Below are 19,318 nucleotides of genomic sequence, written 5' to 3'. Positions count from 1 at the left end.
TCATACTGCCACTCGCCCTGAGACTTGTTTTTTTCGACCAGATACAAGAAAATAAGCTGTGCTTGAAACTGAAGTACCGTGAGGCGCCTATCACACAAGCTGGGGACCCACAGACACTTGTCTTCTGATTGGGTTGACTTTGGGTCGGCCAGATCTTTTCCTATCAGAGTTTGTTCCAGTTTCCAATTGCCATTGGATTGTGTAGAACACCATAGTCACTAACACTATGATTTGTTTTCAGTTTCTATGTAGTAATTGAAGACCCGGTGGAAGAAACTGGCACACATTTTCAGTTTCTCAAAATGAAAGGCCTACATGTAATAATGCTGTCTCATTTAATTTGTTAATTGCCATTTTCTTTCATTTTCACTGGAATATTGTCCAAGTAGTACTTCAGAGAGTGTAGTAATATAGTCTGTTCCAACTCTGCTTTAAGGCAGATAGAGAATTTTTAAGTAATCAACGGAAGCCTGGGACACAAATTGTTTGCTTCAACTTGTGAGGCATTAATTTACTTTAATTGCTGCAGAACATCTGTAGGTTGTAGTTGTTCCCTGAAGAAGGCCTATTTGTAATACAGTATTCTGTAATTCCCTTTCTTTCAGTTTTTGCTAATCTAAACTTTAAATTTAAACCTCTAGAAGTTTACTGATTACCTTTTCAACATTTTAGATCATTCATTGCATTTCAATTGATTAATTTGAAGAAGAACTGGAAAACTGAGGTGTTCTAAAACTTTTTGTCCAGTAGTATATATATATATATATATATATATATATATATATATATATATATATATATATATATATATATATATATATATATATGTATATACAGTGATCAAAAGGGGGCACCCCAGACTCCAGACTAAAGTGCACAAACACAGTCAAGGGTACAAATAAAGTGTATTTTATTTCACTAAATACCTTTCACAGGTAACACCAGTAATCACAAGCACAATCCAATACAGTATTTCCTCTAATCTCTTCCTGGCAAGTCTTGTCCTCTACCTCCTGACTCCAACTACCTGAGAAACTTGGACCTGGGAACACTTCCAGTGTCACAGTATTACATGACATAAGCACTTCTGGGTCACATGGAAGCTGGCTATAAAAGGGAGGTCCTCTCCTGACAGCGTGCCCTGGAGGGACCCAAACACCCAAACAAGGTTGCCCTTCCCTACTACAAATCCCAAGCAATCCTGAAGGTGTCCAAACCAGAACCCATTCAGAGGACAACTGCCACCTCTCGCTCTGGGGGATAAATAGCCCATTCATTAATTGTTCTTTCTGAATGGAATAGAAATGTAGGATCTTTCCTGCCAGTTTGTGCCTCCATTCTTGCACTTCTTCCTTAATGGCCTCCTGGCCAGGTAAAGTACTTTCCTCGAACCCAGTTGGAATGCCAGTCTACCCACTCATGCACACCTCCCAATCCCCCCCACCCCACCCGGGGGCGCGCTTCACGCTCGCAACTTCGCGTCTCTGCCAATCGTGTTGTGAAGGAGGGGGCTGAACGCATGCTAAGTAGATGCACACGGATCAGTTGCTGCTACTGAGCTGCGTGTTCTACATGTCGCGCTGCACGTCGATCATTAAAAAGCCAGTACAGAAGCTACTGCTGTCATGCTGTGTGATCTGCATGTTGCGCTGTGCGATAATCATTTAAAAGCCTGTACAGCAGCTGTCCTTTTGTTTCACTTCCTTGTCCTGTGGGACGTTAAAATGTCTCAGAGAAATTGTTTGTAAGTAGGGCGTGATGTGCAAGTAGTCTTGTGGGACTTCAGAGTGTCTCTCTGAGATGATTTTTTTATATAATAGATATATATTTCCTGGCAGTAGCTACGGGCCCCAGCAGGATGGAGCAAGCCTGTGGCCATGATACAATTCAGGGGGGTTGCCCTCTCGTGTTCTAGCAGAGGTATTCCCGGTTGTTCTCCACTATATATATATAATTTATTTATTTGTTTATATAGTACAGTATATATATATATATATATATATATATATGAATGGAAGAGAAGGTCTGTGATACGGTTTGCATATTTGCAGTTGGAGATCCACAAAGGGAGAAAAAACGAATCACGTATCATAAAATAGTTTTATTCCTGAGCTTTCAACCCCTATCAGGGGTCTTCATCAGAGGATAATGCTTAGACTTACAAGAATCAAAGGCAATATATAGCAACACATTCAGTATTGGGGGGGGGGGGATGGGGGGGTGGGTGGCGTTGACTAAGTCAGTATGATAAAGGGGGGGGGGGGGTTTGTATCGTTTAGTTAAAGTGCATATGTCCTTCTTAAGTTGGCATATGCTGGGTTTATGTCCAAGTGTCTGTTGATGGCGTTTTCATCTGATAGCCAAGACTCGGCCATAATGTGTCAGAAGGCACGGCACGCACCCTGACCAAGTGGGGCATCAAAATAGCACATAAACCCACCAACAATCTGCGCATGGTCCTGTTTAATGCTAAAAACAAGAAATCAACAGCCGAAACACGAAACGCAGTTTATAGTATTCCATGCAATTCTTGCTCAGCTGTATACATAGGACAAACGTCATAAAAAATCTCAGCACGTGTACAGGAACATCGCAACGCCGTCAGAAGAAAGAACGCACTATCTTTGATATATGCACATACTAAATCGAAAGGACACACATTCAACTGGGACAACGTAAAAGTAAAATTTAAGGCCAGTACAAAAAGCGGCAGAGAGTTGGCCGAGTCTTGGCTATCAGATGAAAACGCCATCAACAGACACTTGGACATAAACCCAGCATATGCCAACTTAAGAAGGACATATGCACTTTAATTTAATGATACACCCCCCCCCCCCCCCCTTGATCATACTGACTTAGTCACCTCCCCCCCCCCCCCCCCCCCAATACTGAATGTGTTGCTATATATTGCCTTTGATTCTTGTAAGTCTAAGCATTATCCTCTGATGAAGACCCCTGATAGGGGTTGAAAGCTCAGGAATAAAACTATTTTATGATACGTGATTCGTTTTTTCTCCCTTTGTGGATCTCCAACTGCAAATATATATATATATATATATATATATATATATATATATATATATATATATATATATATATTCACGGCATTCGTAGTCTGTGTCACAATCTGATTGTATGGGTGGTTACCTACCAGGTAACGCTTGTGGTTGGCCAGCAATCTGCTAATATATATATATAGTTATTGATCCTTGGGGAAAGTACCTTGTTGAAGCAGACTGTATATAAAAACATACAGTACATACTGAAATTGTAAACAGTAAAATAAATAAGAAAACTAAACCTTAACAATATGTTCTTAAGGTATTAAATACTTACTTATTAGCATGGTAGTAATTGTGGCCTAGCTAGGGGCTCTGTTGTCTTTTAGCACTCCTTGGAGTACAGTAAAAATTGCCAGAAAGTTTTCCTGCAGCTTGGCATAGATGCCATGTAGAGAATGTCAAACATCATTCATGATAGCCAGCAGCTTAGCCAACACTCTTGTCTTTGCAACAGAGTTTAGAGAGATCAGGCTAGATCAAGGAACTGTTGTACATTTCATCAAAGCATCATAACACTAAGAACATGGTAAAACCCATCTTAAGACTGATTGTTAATTTAGGAATATTTCTCTAAACCTATCATAATTAAAGTAGTAAGTTAAATCGTTCATAATCTATGAACATAACCCATTCATTTCACCACTTGTAGCAACAAACTGTGGTTGCCAGACAGAGCACATTAAATTTACATCAAGACAAATATCTGAAAATTTAGAATACTAAGATTTATATTTCACTAGGTGATATAGCATATGCCATTTTGAAATACAGCAATAGATTTGTAGGATTATGTCATATAGATAAATTGCTAGGTTAATTTAAGTAATTTTGACTATTGATAATTACGAATTTATAATTTGATAATATTTCTGTATTCTATAAAATTTGGAAGAATTTGTAGTTTAAGGCTGAAGCTTTGTTTACTTCACATAGATATTTTCTGTATTGTAATTGGTTATGGAGAGAAACAAGAAAAGGGGAGTGGTACCTTAAAGGAAATAGTATGGCTGAAATGCAGAAAACCTACTTTGAATATCCAATGAATTCTGGGGTTTCCCCTCAGAAAAGCAGGAACGATCCCAAACCGTAATATAATTTAAATCACTGGGTTATTGCTGATACCCATTCATGGTCCCAGGCTCCTAGAGCCTAATTACACCTGCCATAAAGATTCTTGAATTTGAATGTGCAGGTGATTTACAATTGCCAAGGACTTTTTATGGATAAAGAAAGAAAGGATGGTAGTTGGAAATGTTAACATTCTTGATATTAGAACACATAGTGTTTATCAGTACAGTCATCATTACAGTAGTCATCAATACTACTACCTTTACACAATTATTGGTTTAAATCAGTTTACATTTAATTTTACTTGGGATATTCCATATATTTTTAAGAATCAAGAACACAGTTTATAGTCCTAAAGAGTGTGGGAATTTTTTCTTCATCAGAATTATGGAAAAAAACATTATATTAATTAAAATACATAAACAATTTACAAACTGCCTCCAGTTAGTCCAGGTGGTGTCCATATGTCTGAAAGAGGGCAATGTTAGGTTGAGGTGTACTGGCACTCATTCCTATCTTATCCCAATTCAGTTTCTCCTGGCTGCACAGGCTGCCTCATCCCTTAGTAAACAAAAATTCCCTGTCTTCATCTAACAAAGAAACAAGCCTTGTCTTAGAAAGGTGTATTTTTCTTTTACTGTGTGCATTTGCCATTTCTTTTGCGTTCATCTAAGAAACCATAAGTGTCTGGTTTTATACCTATGTATACATTTTGTCTTATTTATTTGTTATATTATGATGTCATATTAAGTGCATATTACTTTCACAGCTCAATGTCCTCCACAAAGGGGTCAAAAACATCACCATACAATGAAAGTACTGTCAATTGATTGGTTTTCAGACTACCTATGATGCTCTTTATGTAGGTGACTTCCGGGATGTGGTTAACAAAGTAGTCTTTTATACTCATTTGTAAAGTTGGCAATTAAGAGTCATTTTGGAAAACATATGAAAAAAGCTGCTTGCACATTATGTATCTCTATTGCAAAGTTGCTTGTTAGTCTCTAAGAATCACTGATTTAGGGAAGTATGCCTCAGAGTCATTCTTCCTGATTAGGTTGTAAAATCTGTTGGCATCTCCTACTGTATATTCATGCTGCTGCACCAATATACTACTGAATAAAAAAAAAAACACAATTGCAAACCTAGACTTACAAAAAATATATAAAAATGCACCTCTCACACCAAAGGACCAGAGCTTGTTCAAAGAGCCATGTTGACAGTATACCTTTTCATACACATGTTCAGTGTTTACGACCCAATTCATATTTTGTCCAGGGGCAACAAGGGTACCTGAACCATGTCATCTTCTATGTCCTGGAAGGTCTTGTTGGTTTTGATAAAGTTAAATGGGAGATGGTTTAACCATCTACAAAGATATTCACCATTTCTCTGTAATCTTCCTCCTCCTCTCCACAACTCATAACCCCCATGAGCTGCAGAGACACTTGAAAACCTCTGCAAATGACATGTTTCAGAATTGTACTTGAAAGCTGATGTGTATAGCATGAACAAGGGAGCAAAGGCCTTGTAATGACAACCAGCAATTTTTACTGCCACATACTTAATATCTTATTGAATTCTAATTTTAGTCATACATTAAAGTTGATTAAGCCAAGAAAAGCTAGTGATTATTTTAGATGGCATCATTATACAAATGATTGTTAGTAAGGATGAATGGATTGATATATTAAAAATGCAATGTAATGTTATTACATAGAAATAAGAGTAAATATTACCAGTACATTATAGTGAGTCGACAAGAGCTGATATAATGTAATTTTAAGGAGGAGTAACGAAAATGAGATGTAACAGCATAAGGTTAAACCCAACATAAAATATTTAAATGTTATTCTTCAATATGGATATTTCCTAAATCTAGATTTTTGTACTATAAGCATGATATTCCACACTAAGGATAGCATTTGCCAGAGATGACTGAAAATAAGCAAGGTAAATATTCAAAATATCTTTGTTTTTTCATGTCATCATACACATGTCTTCCATAACTATTTATTTTTCCCCCAACCCTGTGAGTAACCCCTTCACCGACTGGTAATGCCTGCTACAATATCTGTACAGTAAACTAAAGTGAGGGGTTAACTCATTGCACGGAACCCTGTCTAGTGTGAATTCTAATCACATTCTCTTTCTTTTTCTTTCTTTTCCCCTGCCATTGTCTTTTTAATATCCCTTCTTTCTTTTTTCTCTCCATATGCATCATGCATCATAAACCCATATTCTTTCTTTCTTTCTTTCTTTCTTTCTTTCTTTCTTTCTTTCTTTCTTTCTTTCTTTCTTTCTTTCTTTCTTTCTTTCTTTCTAACACCTGGTGGTCATTCCTCCCATGGCCAGAACTCTACCACCCCTGAGCCACCTGTTCTATCTATCCCCTTAATAGGAATGATTATTATAGTGGCCCTACTTTGGTGCTGGTGGGCGGAGTCTTCAGCCTAGAGTTGACAAGGTACAAGTATTCACTCCTTTTATTTTTAAACCACCCTAAATACAGTACATTATACATAACAGTGAAAATCCTAGAATGTGAAGGGATTCCATACCTATACTTATTTATGAGAAGCTTTTCATGGTGACATATTTCTTGTTTAAATATGCAATAAAGTTTTACATTTGGTGGCAGTAATAACTGCTTTATATATTAAAGTATAACTTCACTGTAACTGTTGAACCTATACTTAATAATAAAGTTTAATCAACTCAAACCAAACCAAAGAATTAAAAAAAAAACCAACACATGATAAGAATCAAATAATGCATACTTTACTGAAAAAAATATATCTAAATAATTTTAAATTCCAGGCATAAATCATTCAATTTCTGTCACTTTAATGCATTGATTATTATTGAACCATCTACAATAGTAAGTAAATGAATAAATGCCCAATAGTCATAATGAAAGACTGTAAATGAGGATTACGTTTTAAATGTGCTTTTCATTTCCATATAATAGCAGGTCATCAGATTCATGTGAAAAGACTTGTATCAAGGCCTTCTACCTTCTTTGCATCATGACTATTTCATTTTAAAAGTTTATGCTGTAATTAAATTAAAAAAAATAGCAGCTGCTCCATAAGCAAAGTAAATATTTGTTTAAATTCAGTGAAATAAAGAAAGTCTTGCATTTGAAAATAAAATTAATTTAAAAAGATATGAAAGTGCCAGGGTTCAAAAATGGCAAGCACACATTTTACGTTGCACATTTGGCTTTCAACATTTATAATTAGTGACATTATTTCTATTTTTTTTTCTTTCTTAATATATGTAAGTTTTCTGAATACATGGTTGTATTGTAATATATTTTTGTTAAATATTTTGCATTTTACTGTATTTTTTAATCAGCTATTCATTTTATTATAGTTTTGCTGACATACTGTATACTTTTTATTGAATATTTTTATTTAAAAAAAATGCCATGAACATATTTATAAAGTGGGTAGGCGTGTCTGCTTCAATATGTGGCAGGGAAAGAATTCAGTCCCATGTACTGTAGGTGTTGACGCCTCAATAATGTGATTACAGAATGTTAATGTGTTCTTGTGTATGAAGGTTGTGAGGGAGTGGGATAGGATGTGCCTAACAGTTGTTGTCTCACGTTCACAGGGGCTTGAGGGAGGTTGGAGCCCGCTAATGGTGGTGGCTGTAGCTACAGCTGTTGTCTTGATCTTCCCTAGCTTGACTAGAGCTCTCTCCTGAGGATCCAACAGGGTCTCCTGGCAACACCACACCTACCAGGTGCAAAATTTCCTCGCACTCTGCCTGCAGCTATAGAGCACTCTGCTTCCAGACCTAGAATTCTCATGTAGTGATGGGATGGATCTAAGACACAACCTGTTGCTTATGTCTTAGTGCACGGAAATCAGCCTCATTTTGACACAACTATTAGCTGGTGTAGCATTTTCTTTGGAATATTATGGTTGGATTTATCTTCACACCATTTGTTTCATTTACTTCTCACAACACATATCAGAAGGAGTCACAGTGTTTGTGATCTACAGATGTCTGCAAACAGGATAACCTACAGGACTGAATGTAAAGATAATACATTATGTTTATTAATATGGAATCGTGACGTTGTGTGGTTTCAAAAGGCCAGTGATGTTCCAAAATGTCACTGCTACTAGAAGAATTACAGTACATAATAAAATTTGTATAGAAATCTATTTTGATTAATGTAGGAGGTCAGTAAGAAGAGGATTCTCCTTTATTGTTACAGATTGATACTCAGCACTTTCAACAAACCTGAGTTAAATGATGGGTGAACAGTGCCTCAATTTTATTTTGTGCTTAGCCTTCACATGGAAACAAAGCTATTCACTTCTTTGAAAAGGTGTCTGGTGGAGCCAGAAAAGCTCACCTATACCACTTTATGTATTCAACCAATCCTTCTCCTGGTTAAAATTCTGAAATTCTGAATTTTGCTCCATCGAACATTGACTGCCTAGACAAGCTCGTGTCGCTCGTCAAACCAATAATATGCTCTAAAGGGGTGTGCGAGCAGCCCAAAGTAGCAACCCTCAGGCTGAGGGTTTTGTTCTCTCTATCTGCTGCATGTCTTTGTCTGAAGACAGATTGTTCTGCTTTTGTTAGTTTGTTTTTCTCCATAAACCTACAGACTTCATTTTTCTGCTTCTTTCTCTCCATAGATACATGTTGTATACCAAAAATATTCTATCTACTGTTTGATTTACTGACCTGTCAGTTTTTGTCTCTGTTGCTAAGCTGCACTGCTGAGCTTCTCCATTTACAAGGTATATATATATCTATGTATATATGTCAATGTGTGAATCTATGTTTTAATTCATGTTACTGTAACAATTTTCATTAGATGTTTTCACCCTTTTGGATTCATGTTTTCCATTAAAAAAAAATTACACCGTTGCCCATGACTCATACGAGAGTGTTTTGTTTCAGCTCAACTAAAAGCAGAGGTTGTCCACGTCACTTGTGACTCCTGGACCCTGGCTGGAACTGACCTGCCTGCCTTCCTTACCTGCAGCCTAATCGACATGACATGAACAGATCAACTGATGGTTTATGATGTTGCTTTGTAATGGCTACCTATGTACAGCAGCAAAATGGAATGTCGACTGATGTGGCGGATTAAAGCAATTGTATCAATGTAATGCAAATCGATTACAAGGAATGAATTCCATAGAATTATGATAAAACTTAATTTCTTAATTAACCACACATGAATGGGCAAGAAAGGTTATGCCACTATCAGATGTTTACCAGTGTCTTATTAAATTGGGCTATGATGTCAAAACTGTTAAGTTATTTCACTTAAAATGTCTTTATTTATAAATACTACTTCTTTAAAAATATATGTAGAACTTTTTTTTTTTACATTTGCATTACATTGTCATTTAAAAAACAATGAGAATACAGAAATGTATAAAAGTAAACATTGTCAGTTAAAGAAAGAAATAAATGTGCATTGAACACTTGAAAAGAAGAAATTCTGTTCAGTAGAAGGAGTCGACGAGAATTTTTTTTCATAAATGAATACAAAAATGTTAACGTTTGTTGAAAAGTATCATAAAGATGCTGAGGATGAGTTGAAATTTGAAGTTCTTGTTCCGCTTTATACTGCATAAGCTTACATGTTTTTTTGAAATAATATTTTGACCAGTTTGTTTGTAGAGTTTTCAGTGTTTCTGATTGTTGTATATTTTGTGCTATTACATGTTAATTAACCAGAACCATTAACATTTGAAATTACAAATCAGCATATTTTAATTCACTGACACATTGATCAGATGTAAATTGGAAATTAGTTTAGCATTTCATGTTAGTGATTTTTTTCTTAATTAATTAGATTCGTGTACAAGCACAGTGATGCTAGTGTCTGTTTTTTTAGAGCTATCCTTTAGTGAGTCCAACAAGTTACCTGTCCTACAAATCTACAAAACGCAAGCCTTACCTGATTGCTACAATTCATAGGGTAGAATTATGTCATGATTAATCAAATCATATTTGGCAAGCTGCATTTTCCTGCCACTTAATTTTTCTCAAAACTATTATATTTTTTCTGGAAATAGAAAAATGCTGTCAATTACTTGTACATATTGCAGGGTAAAAGCTGCTATTTTCTGGACCTAGTAATTCTTTCTATTTCACATTGTACATCTGAATGCCTCTGAGCTGTTAAAGTAAAATGGCACAAGCATTTTCAACATTTTTTTGCCAGCATTTGACAATTATATTGCTACTAAAATGACAGGAAGACCTGCTATGTTAAGTATGTTGGTAAGCAGTGAAAAAACTCTCATTGTACTGTAAATGTATTCCAGAGAAGTTTAATTTGAGTGCATAGTTAATATGTTTCAGCTTATCAATAATCAGGCTCTTGGAGGACAGATGTTAGTACTCTCCATGAATTGTGAACTAGCATAAAAGTCTTACTGGAACTTAGTCATTTCACAGTTATACAGGTAGAAAATTATATAGTTTTGTGAATTTATAAAATTCCAGGATAGCATTGAACACATGATTTCTAAATACTAGCAAAACACTGCATATTGCTTAAGCATAAAAGAATGTTTCGCAATGTTTAGTGCATAAAGGCTAGCAATTAATAGGAAAAGGCAATCTGACAATCTTTCTGGCAATTATTGCCTGCCTTATTAAAGAAGAGAATATATATAATTCATCTGCAATTAGTATATATAAAATCACATATCGAATTAGAAAGAGGAAGTCAAAAGTAATTCAGTCCCTAGGTAAGATTAGATACAGGTTAAGGACTTTTGCAGGGTATAGTTTATATTGTAGGGGTTACAATGTCAGCTACTATTTTTTACTCTGCAGGTGGCATATGTGAGAATCAGTCATTGTGACAATTATTATCATTTCTGGTTTACCAGTTGGGCCATTACAGTACTACACTGAATCTCAGTAGTCCTGCTCCATTGAATGGCCAAGAAATTCTGTACATTAAATACAATAGGGATTTGAAATAGAACATTTCCTTTTTTTAGCACAATACAGAGCTTTGTGAAGCATGAATCAAGATTTTCATTTTCTGAACACTTAATGCAAAAGCAATAACAATAAAAGCAAAACAATCACAAACCAGGATGAGCACGCCTCATTGTATTTTCCCACGTAATCTTGGTAGAGACATGTTTCCTATTACACAGATTGAGCTTTTCTAGTGCCGTGCCAAAATGATTACTCCGTGGCTGCCTTGCTTTGTTACCTAAAAGTACTTGTGTGAAAGCATGTTTTCAGTTTAGTGACTCTTGCCAATGCTTGAGCTTTCTTTCTAATGACTGGCATGCAAAATTTCTGTCCCGTCCTGCAAAGCAATAATAAAAAAGTTACTTGCAGTAGTGTAATGTGATAAGCCACAAAATGATTTGTGGTGTTTCTTGTGATGTGTTGTTGAAAATAATACTGCAGAAACCTTCAGCATGTTTTTAAAGAAATTATTCAATTTAGTGGAGGCCTTTTAAGTAAAAAACACAAAAAACAACAAAGAAGAAATGACATATTTAAATAATTATATTTATTTATTTAACAGAGAAAGAGATTTTTTCACAAAAGTGAAAATTGATTGTTTTTTGTATTTACCCCATATGCAGTAACACTAGTCATGGCACTCATCTATGTCTGACGGTTTTATTTATAGGTTTCTGGGTCATTATATCATTGAATTATACCATTTTATAAGCCCACTTAACCCTATGGCTGCTGGGATCATTGAGTCATGTTAAGAATTATTGGCTAATTAATAGTACACTTTTAATTAATTAATTAATTTATTTATATGAAGGGAACAGACAGGTTAAGCAGAATTCTTAAGTTCACACAGTGATATGGAAATTTGAAGTACTGTAGACTGTAATTCCATTACCGTGTGTTTCATGTACAATTCCGAAACCTCTAGGGCCCTTTGCAAGTCTAAAATGTTACTTGTTCGGGAAAAATGTCACTGGTATGCTGTGTAATCAGCTTTGCATTTCTCCACTCTTTTGCAGTTCTCTGGGGAATCAGCACACTCTCTGGAAAAAACCCTGCCTCAGTTCAGCAGTTCATTATACTAACCTGTACTGACAATAAAAGTACCAAAAAATCTTTCCAACTGAAGTTGTAAATTTGAGAAATTTAGAATTTTAATTGAGGTTACTAGTAACATCTTGACAGAACATTTGCAAGAAAGCCAGGCAAGTTTGATTACTGTGTTCATACAGGGTAGGGTGGAGTGGTGGCTCTGAGGGTTGATCTGCGTTGGTATCCTGAAGGTTGCCGGTTCGAATCCCTGTCACTGACAAAAGAGATCCTACTCTGCTGGGCCCTTGAGCAAGACCCTTAACCTGTAATTGCTCCAGGGGCGCTGTACAATGGCTGACCCTGCACTCTGACCCCAAGGGGTATGCGAAAACTAACAAATTCCTAATACAAGAAATTGTATAAGGCGAAATAAAGAACAAAAAAAAAAAACTTTATTATTTGTACTTTTCTCTCAGTAAAGCTTACAATCTATAAACATAACATTTTTGAATTTGGAATTGTAAACGGAAATCAGATTATTTAATATTATTCCTTTTAACAGTTTTATGTATTTGTCTTATTCTAAAATCAAAAGATAATTTTTCCTAATCAAAATCACAGGAACCATGTGTCTTATGAAAAGGTGTAGTACATTTACACTGTACTTTAACTCTTATAACCTAGTCATCATATAACTTTGAATTATTTTTGTACTGTACAGTACCTTTGCTGAAGATGTATGAAACTTTTATCAGAAAGGGTCAAGGGGAAAGACAACCCACATTCAATTAAGTCTGCCGATGTCATTTAAACCTGGTGACGCCCTCTCCAGTCTCAGCTCTGTGAACACAGGTGGGATCAAACAGTCTCAGTCATCAGCCAGGCTAGGTCTCCCACAGAAGAGCTGCTGTCTTATTCAAATTCCCCGTTTTACCAGTATTACATTTCAAGAAAACATTCAAAATATGTTTCTTACATTATATATTACATCTAGGCCCATTAGTCAAAGAACTTTTTAATTTTACTGAATGTCTTTAAAAATTATATTAATAACTTGCTTCATCCAAACTGAGCTTGGTGTAAAGTGAACACTGTTTTATTTTTACATATTAAAAGCTGTTGTTTTTATAATTTATATTATGAATGATGAATTATGGTACACTAAGCACAGATATTTTATTCCTTTCATTAAGAGTGTTTGAAACACTTTACTTGGTAAAATATTTGGAATTTTCTGTTGAAATTTAGGTATTGTTCAACACTGAAGAGCTTGTTAACTTTTACCTGTTTGATTGCAGAAAAAATGCATGTATAATGCTGTCATTCTAGATGTGTTAAACTAACCATGTTTTTGTTACAGGTATAGGGCACAGGTTTCAATTCTCAACACACATTTGGAGAATTTTCTCCTTATGACAAATTAATTTCTGGTGGAGGACAGGATTAAGCTATTGTATCAAACTGGTACTTGTTTTAATTGTGTTTTCTTTGAAGAATATTTGTATTTTTGTCTTGCATAATATGATCCATGATATGGCACCCCACATAAGTGCTCTTTTAAAAGATTATTATCACATTGTTTATCAAATACAGAGAAATGTGAATTCACACACAGAGGAAATAATGGTTATCAGTGGAATACGAACATGTTTTAGTTTGGAAAACCACAAAGTAAAAGTGTACTGCACATAATTATGCTAAATTAGAGATGTACATTTAAGGGTCCACACATTTTTGTAATTGCATGTTCAGGATAGATGGTTTATTCAAAAACATTAAAACTAATTCTTAATTAGTCTAGTAAATAAAATGTTACATGTTTACGGCTTTTAATTTAGAAATAAGTGATGAGATTTGAAAATTTTATTCTAAAACTTCTTTTCATATTGTGGAATAACTATCAACTCAGAGGTTAAATACTAAATTCCAGATTAAAGCATTAGCCTTACTGAAATTATATGCCAGAGTTTATTTTCTCTGATGTAATGGTATTTTTTGGTATCTACAATCATGCATGGTAGCAACTAAAACACTGAAAATATTCTGAATTAACATTCCACCTACATTTGCTATTCTTATTAATAATAGTTATTTCCCACTGTATATGCATAGCAGGACAGGTGCAACAGTCCCCTGATGTCTTAATAAGTATTGTGTTGCTAGTTAAAAATCTCTAAACACATTTCATCATTTAGTATACTTAAGATATGTAAAAGTCATTTAAAACATATTTTACTTTTGTTAAAATCATTTTGCAATTTATGGGGGTTATCTTTTTGTGAAGTATTGATGTAAAATTGTATGAACAAACAGTTGGTGGTAGTATGTGTGAAATAATTTATTTTACTGTGTTTTCTAAAAAAAAGGCTGTATGCTTTTTAGATGGCTTTGTTGTTTTGACAAATTGTGAGTATTTTGGTAATGAGCTGTATATTTTGTAAAAGATTGGAATCAATAAATATAACAGTTTATCCTTCAAAGATGATGCACTTTTTATTTTTAACCTTTTGTCCTTTTGCAATTCAAAGTCCTGGTATGTAGCTCAGAGCTCGGCTGCTCTAAGCCCAGTCGCCTGTCACTGATTCCTGGCTCAGTCACTGCTTGTATACCAACTGCCTTTTTTTCAACATCTCTTTGCAGGTTTTCTTCTAGTACTCCATTTTCCTCATACTTAGAAAAGTACTACAAGGTGTGTATGTGTGTCCAAGAGTATAGTCTACAGCGAACAAGGGGGTTTCTGCATTGCACTGAATGGTGTAAGAATAGACTCTGGCTCTTTATGACAATGTAATAAAAATGAAAGGTTCACATTTAAGCGAATGGGCATGTGCCTTTAAACTGTTCTTAAGATACCCACAGCAACCCTACCCAAGGCAGACTTCAAGTGTGCACTGATGATAATTTACATTTTTTTTTTATTTTATTGATTTTATTGTCATCATTCCATACAAATAGATCAATTTTTACAAAAATTAGGATTGAAAACAAATCAACCCCCATCCTTGAGAAAGAGAGCATGGCTAACGGAGTAAAACTTAAAGCTAGTAAAAATAAATAAATTGATGAATTTAATAGGCGGATAAAGATAAATGGAGAAGAAACAGAAATGGGAAGAGAATCTGCTTCCTCAGTGCTTTAAGATAATTTACTTGTTACTTAACAAATATTTTTAATCACAAGCAGCACAGTGATTATTAAACCATTCCAGAATTATTTTCTATTACAATATTAAACTGACATTTAGGACATACAGTATAGAACACACAGGGCATTAAAAAAGACACTACTTTTTGTTTTTTTTTTTTTTTGCATTTTATTAATTTTATTAAAATCCAATAACGTTCCGTACAAATATGTCATGTTTTTCAAAACTAAATTTAGGGACAGTTTTTACCCACAGGTTACCCAATAGCCAGTCATACTGACAAATGCATGATTATTTCTTGTATACTATAGTACTTTGTATACAGGTTAATTCCCATTATGGCAAATGCAGAAGTAACAAATTTTCATAATGTTAAACTAATCTCATTTAAACGAAATGTAAATCTCAGTATAATGAATGTTCAACCAAAAATGGCCACCAAAGATAATAGTACGATGCAAAAAAATGCTTAATGCCACTCCTACGCTTTCCGCACCAACTCTTGGGAACCCTGCAACAGGTTGTGTCAAAGAGAGAGGCATTCTGTTTTGAAATTTCTGGTCTCGGGCAGGCTCAGCGACAGTGTGGGCGCAACATCTTACACATAGCTGAATTCTGAGTCAGTGCTCCACCGAATGTCTGCGTGGGAAGTTGCGTTGCATGCAGATACCGTGCTGTTCAAGTTTCATAGTGCTTCTCAAAGTTTTCTTTGAGACAAACAAAAAAAGTAAGAAACTGTTAGTTTATGCTGAAAAAAATTAACAGTCCTTAAAAAAGTTGATTCTGGAATGAAGAAAAATGATATGGCAAAAGCACTTTGGAATTGTGCCGTCATCTTCATCTAACAACTTATTTTCATTCTGTGTTCATACCTGTATTTCTATAAAAAAATACATCTAGCGTTTCTTTTCCATTATGTGTTTGTACCTGTTATTTCTATACATCTAATGTCTCATTTTCAGTCTGTATACATACCTGTATTTCTATTAGAAGTACATCTAACGTCTCGTTTTCAATTCTGTATTTTCATACTTGTATTTCTAGAATAAAAAGTTACGTTTAATGCCTCGTTTTCAAATATAATATTTTTTGCAGTTTAAGAAGCACTGTTTTTTTTATACAGATATTGTCAAGTTCGGGTCTCAGGGTTGCACAAGATACAGGAAGGTGAGTCCAAGTTTTCAAGTTAAATACAGGTATTTTATTACTGTATTGAGAAGGCAGGTAGAGTCTCAAGACTTCATTCAGAATAGGAGTTGTTGGGAGCCACAGTATGGGCGATTGTCCTGCTTCATCTCCCATCTTCAAATTAGAAGAACACCAGCGGATCAGAATCACCGCTGTGGCAGACGTGGTCTGGAGAAGAGAGATCAGGAGAGCGTGAGGAAGAGCAGATCAAATTTCCGGTTGTTAAATTTTAAACATTGGGCAACAAGTATGGTACGTGGTAACCCTGATCCTGCAGAGGACAACCAATTACTTTGCCCTTCCTTGGTTCACTGTTTACCAGATGTGGCAAAACAGCTACAAAGCTGTCCTTGCGTTGTTGCCATTAGACAACACTCCGGCAACACACCGGCGGCACTCCAGTCACAATACAATATGTATTTTCCCTGTATTCGTTATAACAAAATTTCCGTTATAACGAAATATTTTTGTGGTCCCGTTATAATGGGTTTCCACCTGTATATGTTTTATATATATGTATATGTATATGTATATATATGTATATGTATATGTATGTATGTATATATGTATATATATATATATATATATATATATATATATATATATATATATATATATATATATACATACAATTTTAATATTAGAGTACCACTTAAATGGGTGTAAAAGTTCTCAACCCCTGAATGTGTTGAATATATACGTGACATGACAGGCAAGAAATTTTGTTTAATTTACAGCATTTTTACTGGTGTCACAAAGTATGCAAAGTTTTAGAGATAAATGATTCATTATAGATTTAATGTTGGTCACTAGTATACGAAATTAAAAATGCAGTGCCTCTGCAGTCGCTGAATAGCATTCTACTGTGCTTTTTCTGATAACAGTAAATAAAAATTGTATTGCACAACATTACAGTTGTTAACTAGAAAATGTTGTCACTGTGCGGCAACAACAGTAGATTTTCTACTATCAGGAAACATCTTCCTGTGCCTTTCAATTGTTTGTAGAATGTATTGTTTCTGCTCCTCATCAGTTGTTATCGCTGAGTTGTAAGCCTGAATAAGTGCAATGCCTCTTTCAGCAAAATCATTTACACCTTGAAGTTCTCTGACGTGACGCACAGCTGCTTAATAGTCTGGGCGATCATTCCATTGATCTGGACTAACAGAAAGATAGTCAGTTAGGAGCATCAAACTTTCGACCAATTGCTTTGCAGACTGTTTAACAAAATTGTGTCGCCATTGGATGGTAGCTTATGACCACTTATATGAGCAATTGACTCACCAACCAGCAACACTGGACTCTGGCTATGAGTGAAAGGTGCAGACAAACTTGCCGCCATGTAATTACTGAAAAGCAAACAAAATAAATGTTGTGAACAAAATTTCAAATGCAAGTAAATTGCCAAGCAGACACATAAAATGTTGACCCCAATTATAATTGTGCAGTAAGTTTAAGTAATAAGTACAGAGGAGGTAAAATAAGGATAAACTACTATAAAATAATGTAAACGCTAGTAGTTAAGAAACAAATTAACAACTCACCCAATCATATTCAACAAGCAAATTACTGTAAAGACACTAAATTACTGTAATTGCTACAAAGAGTACACAACAAAATGGCAGGCAGTAGTGATAAAGAAGTACATTTGAAAGGTTATTTTAAAAAAAAGTAAGAAGTATCATAATTTACCTGCAGTTACTACAGTAGTAGAACCAACATCTGAAGTTGAAACATCAGCGAAAGCTGGCAAACCGTTACTAGTTCAAGCTGAATGCAAAACTTGTAGATTTTTTTTAATCCATAAAATTTTATGGAAACAGACAGCTAGCACTTTGCAACTGAAAAAATGGTTGAGATATTTATAATTTTTTAAGTAATTTTTAAGTGCCACCCTAATACAGTATATATAATAATTATATATAATATAATAAATATTAACTCAGCTAACCTTGCAAATAGCGGAGCACAAGAGCAAGAGTTTTTAGAAATTATCAGTGACTGTTTTTAATACAATATGTTAAACCACCAACGCAGGTGAAGGTCTGTTTAGATTCAGTTTTTTGTAATAATCAGGATTGAATTGAGGGTGTAGACTTAATTAAACCACTAGGGTCAAGTGAACATAATATAATATAATTCTCAGTGTTTTTGAAGAGTGCAGGTGCAAAGAGTAAATCTGTTAAATTAAAGTTTGGTAGGCCAAATTTTGAGCAGATCCTGCAAAGCCTAAGGAGGATAGACTAGGATTAGGTTTTAAGTGTGGAGACAGTCAAGGAGCAGGGGGACAGTTTTAAAAATGTTTTACATATAAAGCAGGACAGGTACATACCTAAATTTGCAATTAGTAGGAAATTTAATAAACAGCTGAAAAAAAAAGCTGCAAAAGAAAAAAGCTGTATAAGGTACACAAGGTTAATAACTCCAATATGTATCATAGAGTGTATGATAACATGAGAACAACTATTAAGATGGATATTAGGGAGGCTAAAAGGCAGTTAGAGAGAAATATAGCAGATAAGGTGAAAGATGACCCAAAGAGATTCTTTCAGTATTTTAGTAGTAAAAGAACAGTCAAGGAGGAGGTGGAGTGCATCAGGAATAGTAAAGGGGAATTAAAACATATAGACAGTGAAATAGTAGATGTTCGAAACTGCCATTGTTCTGAGGTCTAAACATGTGAGGATGCAGATAATCTCCCAGAGGTAAAAGGGAATACTAAGGAGATACTGAGTGATTTGGAAATTGTAAAGGGAGAAGTATTTCTTAGATTAAATAGGCTGAAATCAAACAAATCACCAGGACCAGATAATATTTATTCTCAAATTCTTAAGTAGGG

At 34.8% G+C, this 19,318-nt stretch overlaps 1 protein-coding gene across 8 annotated transcripts in view; it reads left to right on the top strand.

The window, feature by feature from the left end:
* The window catches only part of LOC114660491 (coiled-coil domain-containing protein 136), a 224,678-nt gene extending 210,052 nt beyond the window's left edge, over nucleotides 1-14,626 (top strand). For 2 of the 8 annotated variants that reach the window (XM_051931352.1, XM_028813221.2), the window contains 2 exons: nucleotides 6,486-6,597; nucleotides 7,752-14,626. In XM_051931352.1, the coding sequence (XP_051787312.1) occupies nucleotides 6,486-6,587 (102 nt within the window). In that variant the 3' untranslated portion in view covers nucleotides 6,588-6,597; nucleotides 7,752-14,626. Of the gene's footprint in view, nucleotides 1-6,485; nucleotides 6,598-7,751 lie in introns of those variants that run through there. The other 6 variants (XR_007935690.1, XM_028813238.2, XM_028813245.2 and 3 more) reach the window with 6 other exon arrangements.
* Nucleotides 14,627-19,318: the final 4,692 nt, after the last annotated feature.

The sequence above is a fragment of the Erpetoichthys calabaricus genome, chromosome 1 (assembly GCF_900747795.2).
Source record: "Erpetoichthys calabaricus chromosome 1, fErpCal1.3, whole genome shotgun sequence".
In the NCBI taxonomy this organism is placed as follows: domain Eukaryota; kingdom Metazoa; phylum Chordata; class Cladistia; order Polypteriformes; family Polypteridae; genus Erpetoichthys; species Erpetoichthys calabaricus.
Note: the sequence above shows the minus strand (reverse complement) of the source record. Positions and strands in the feature narration are given on the sequence as shown.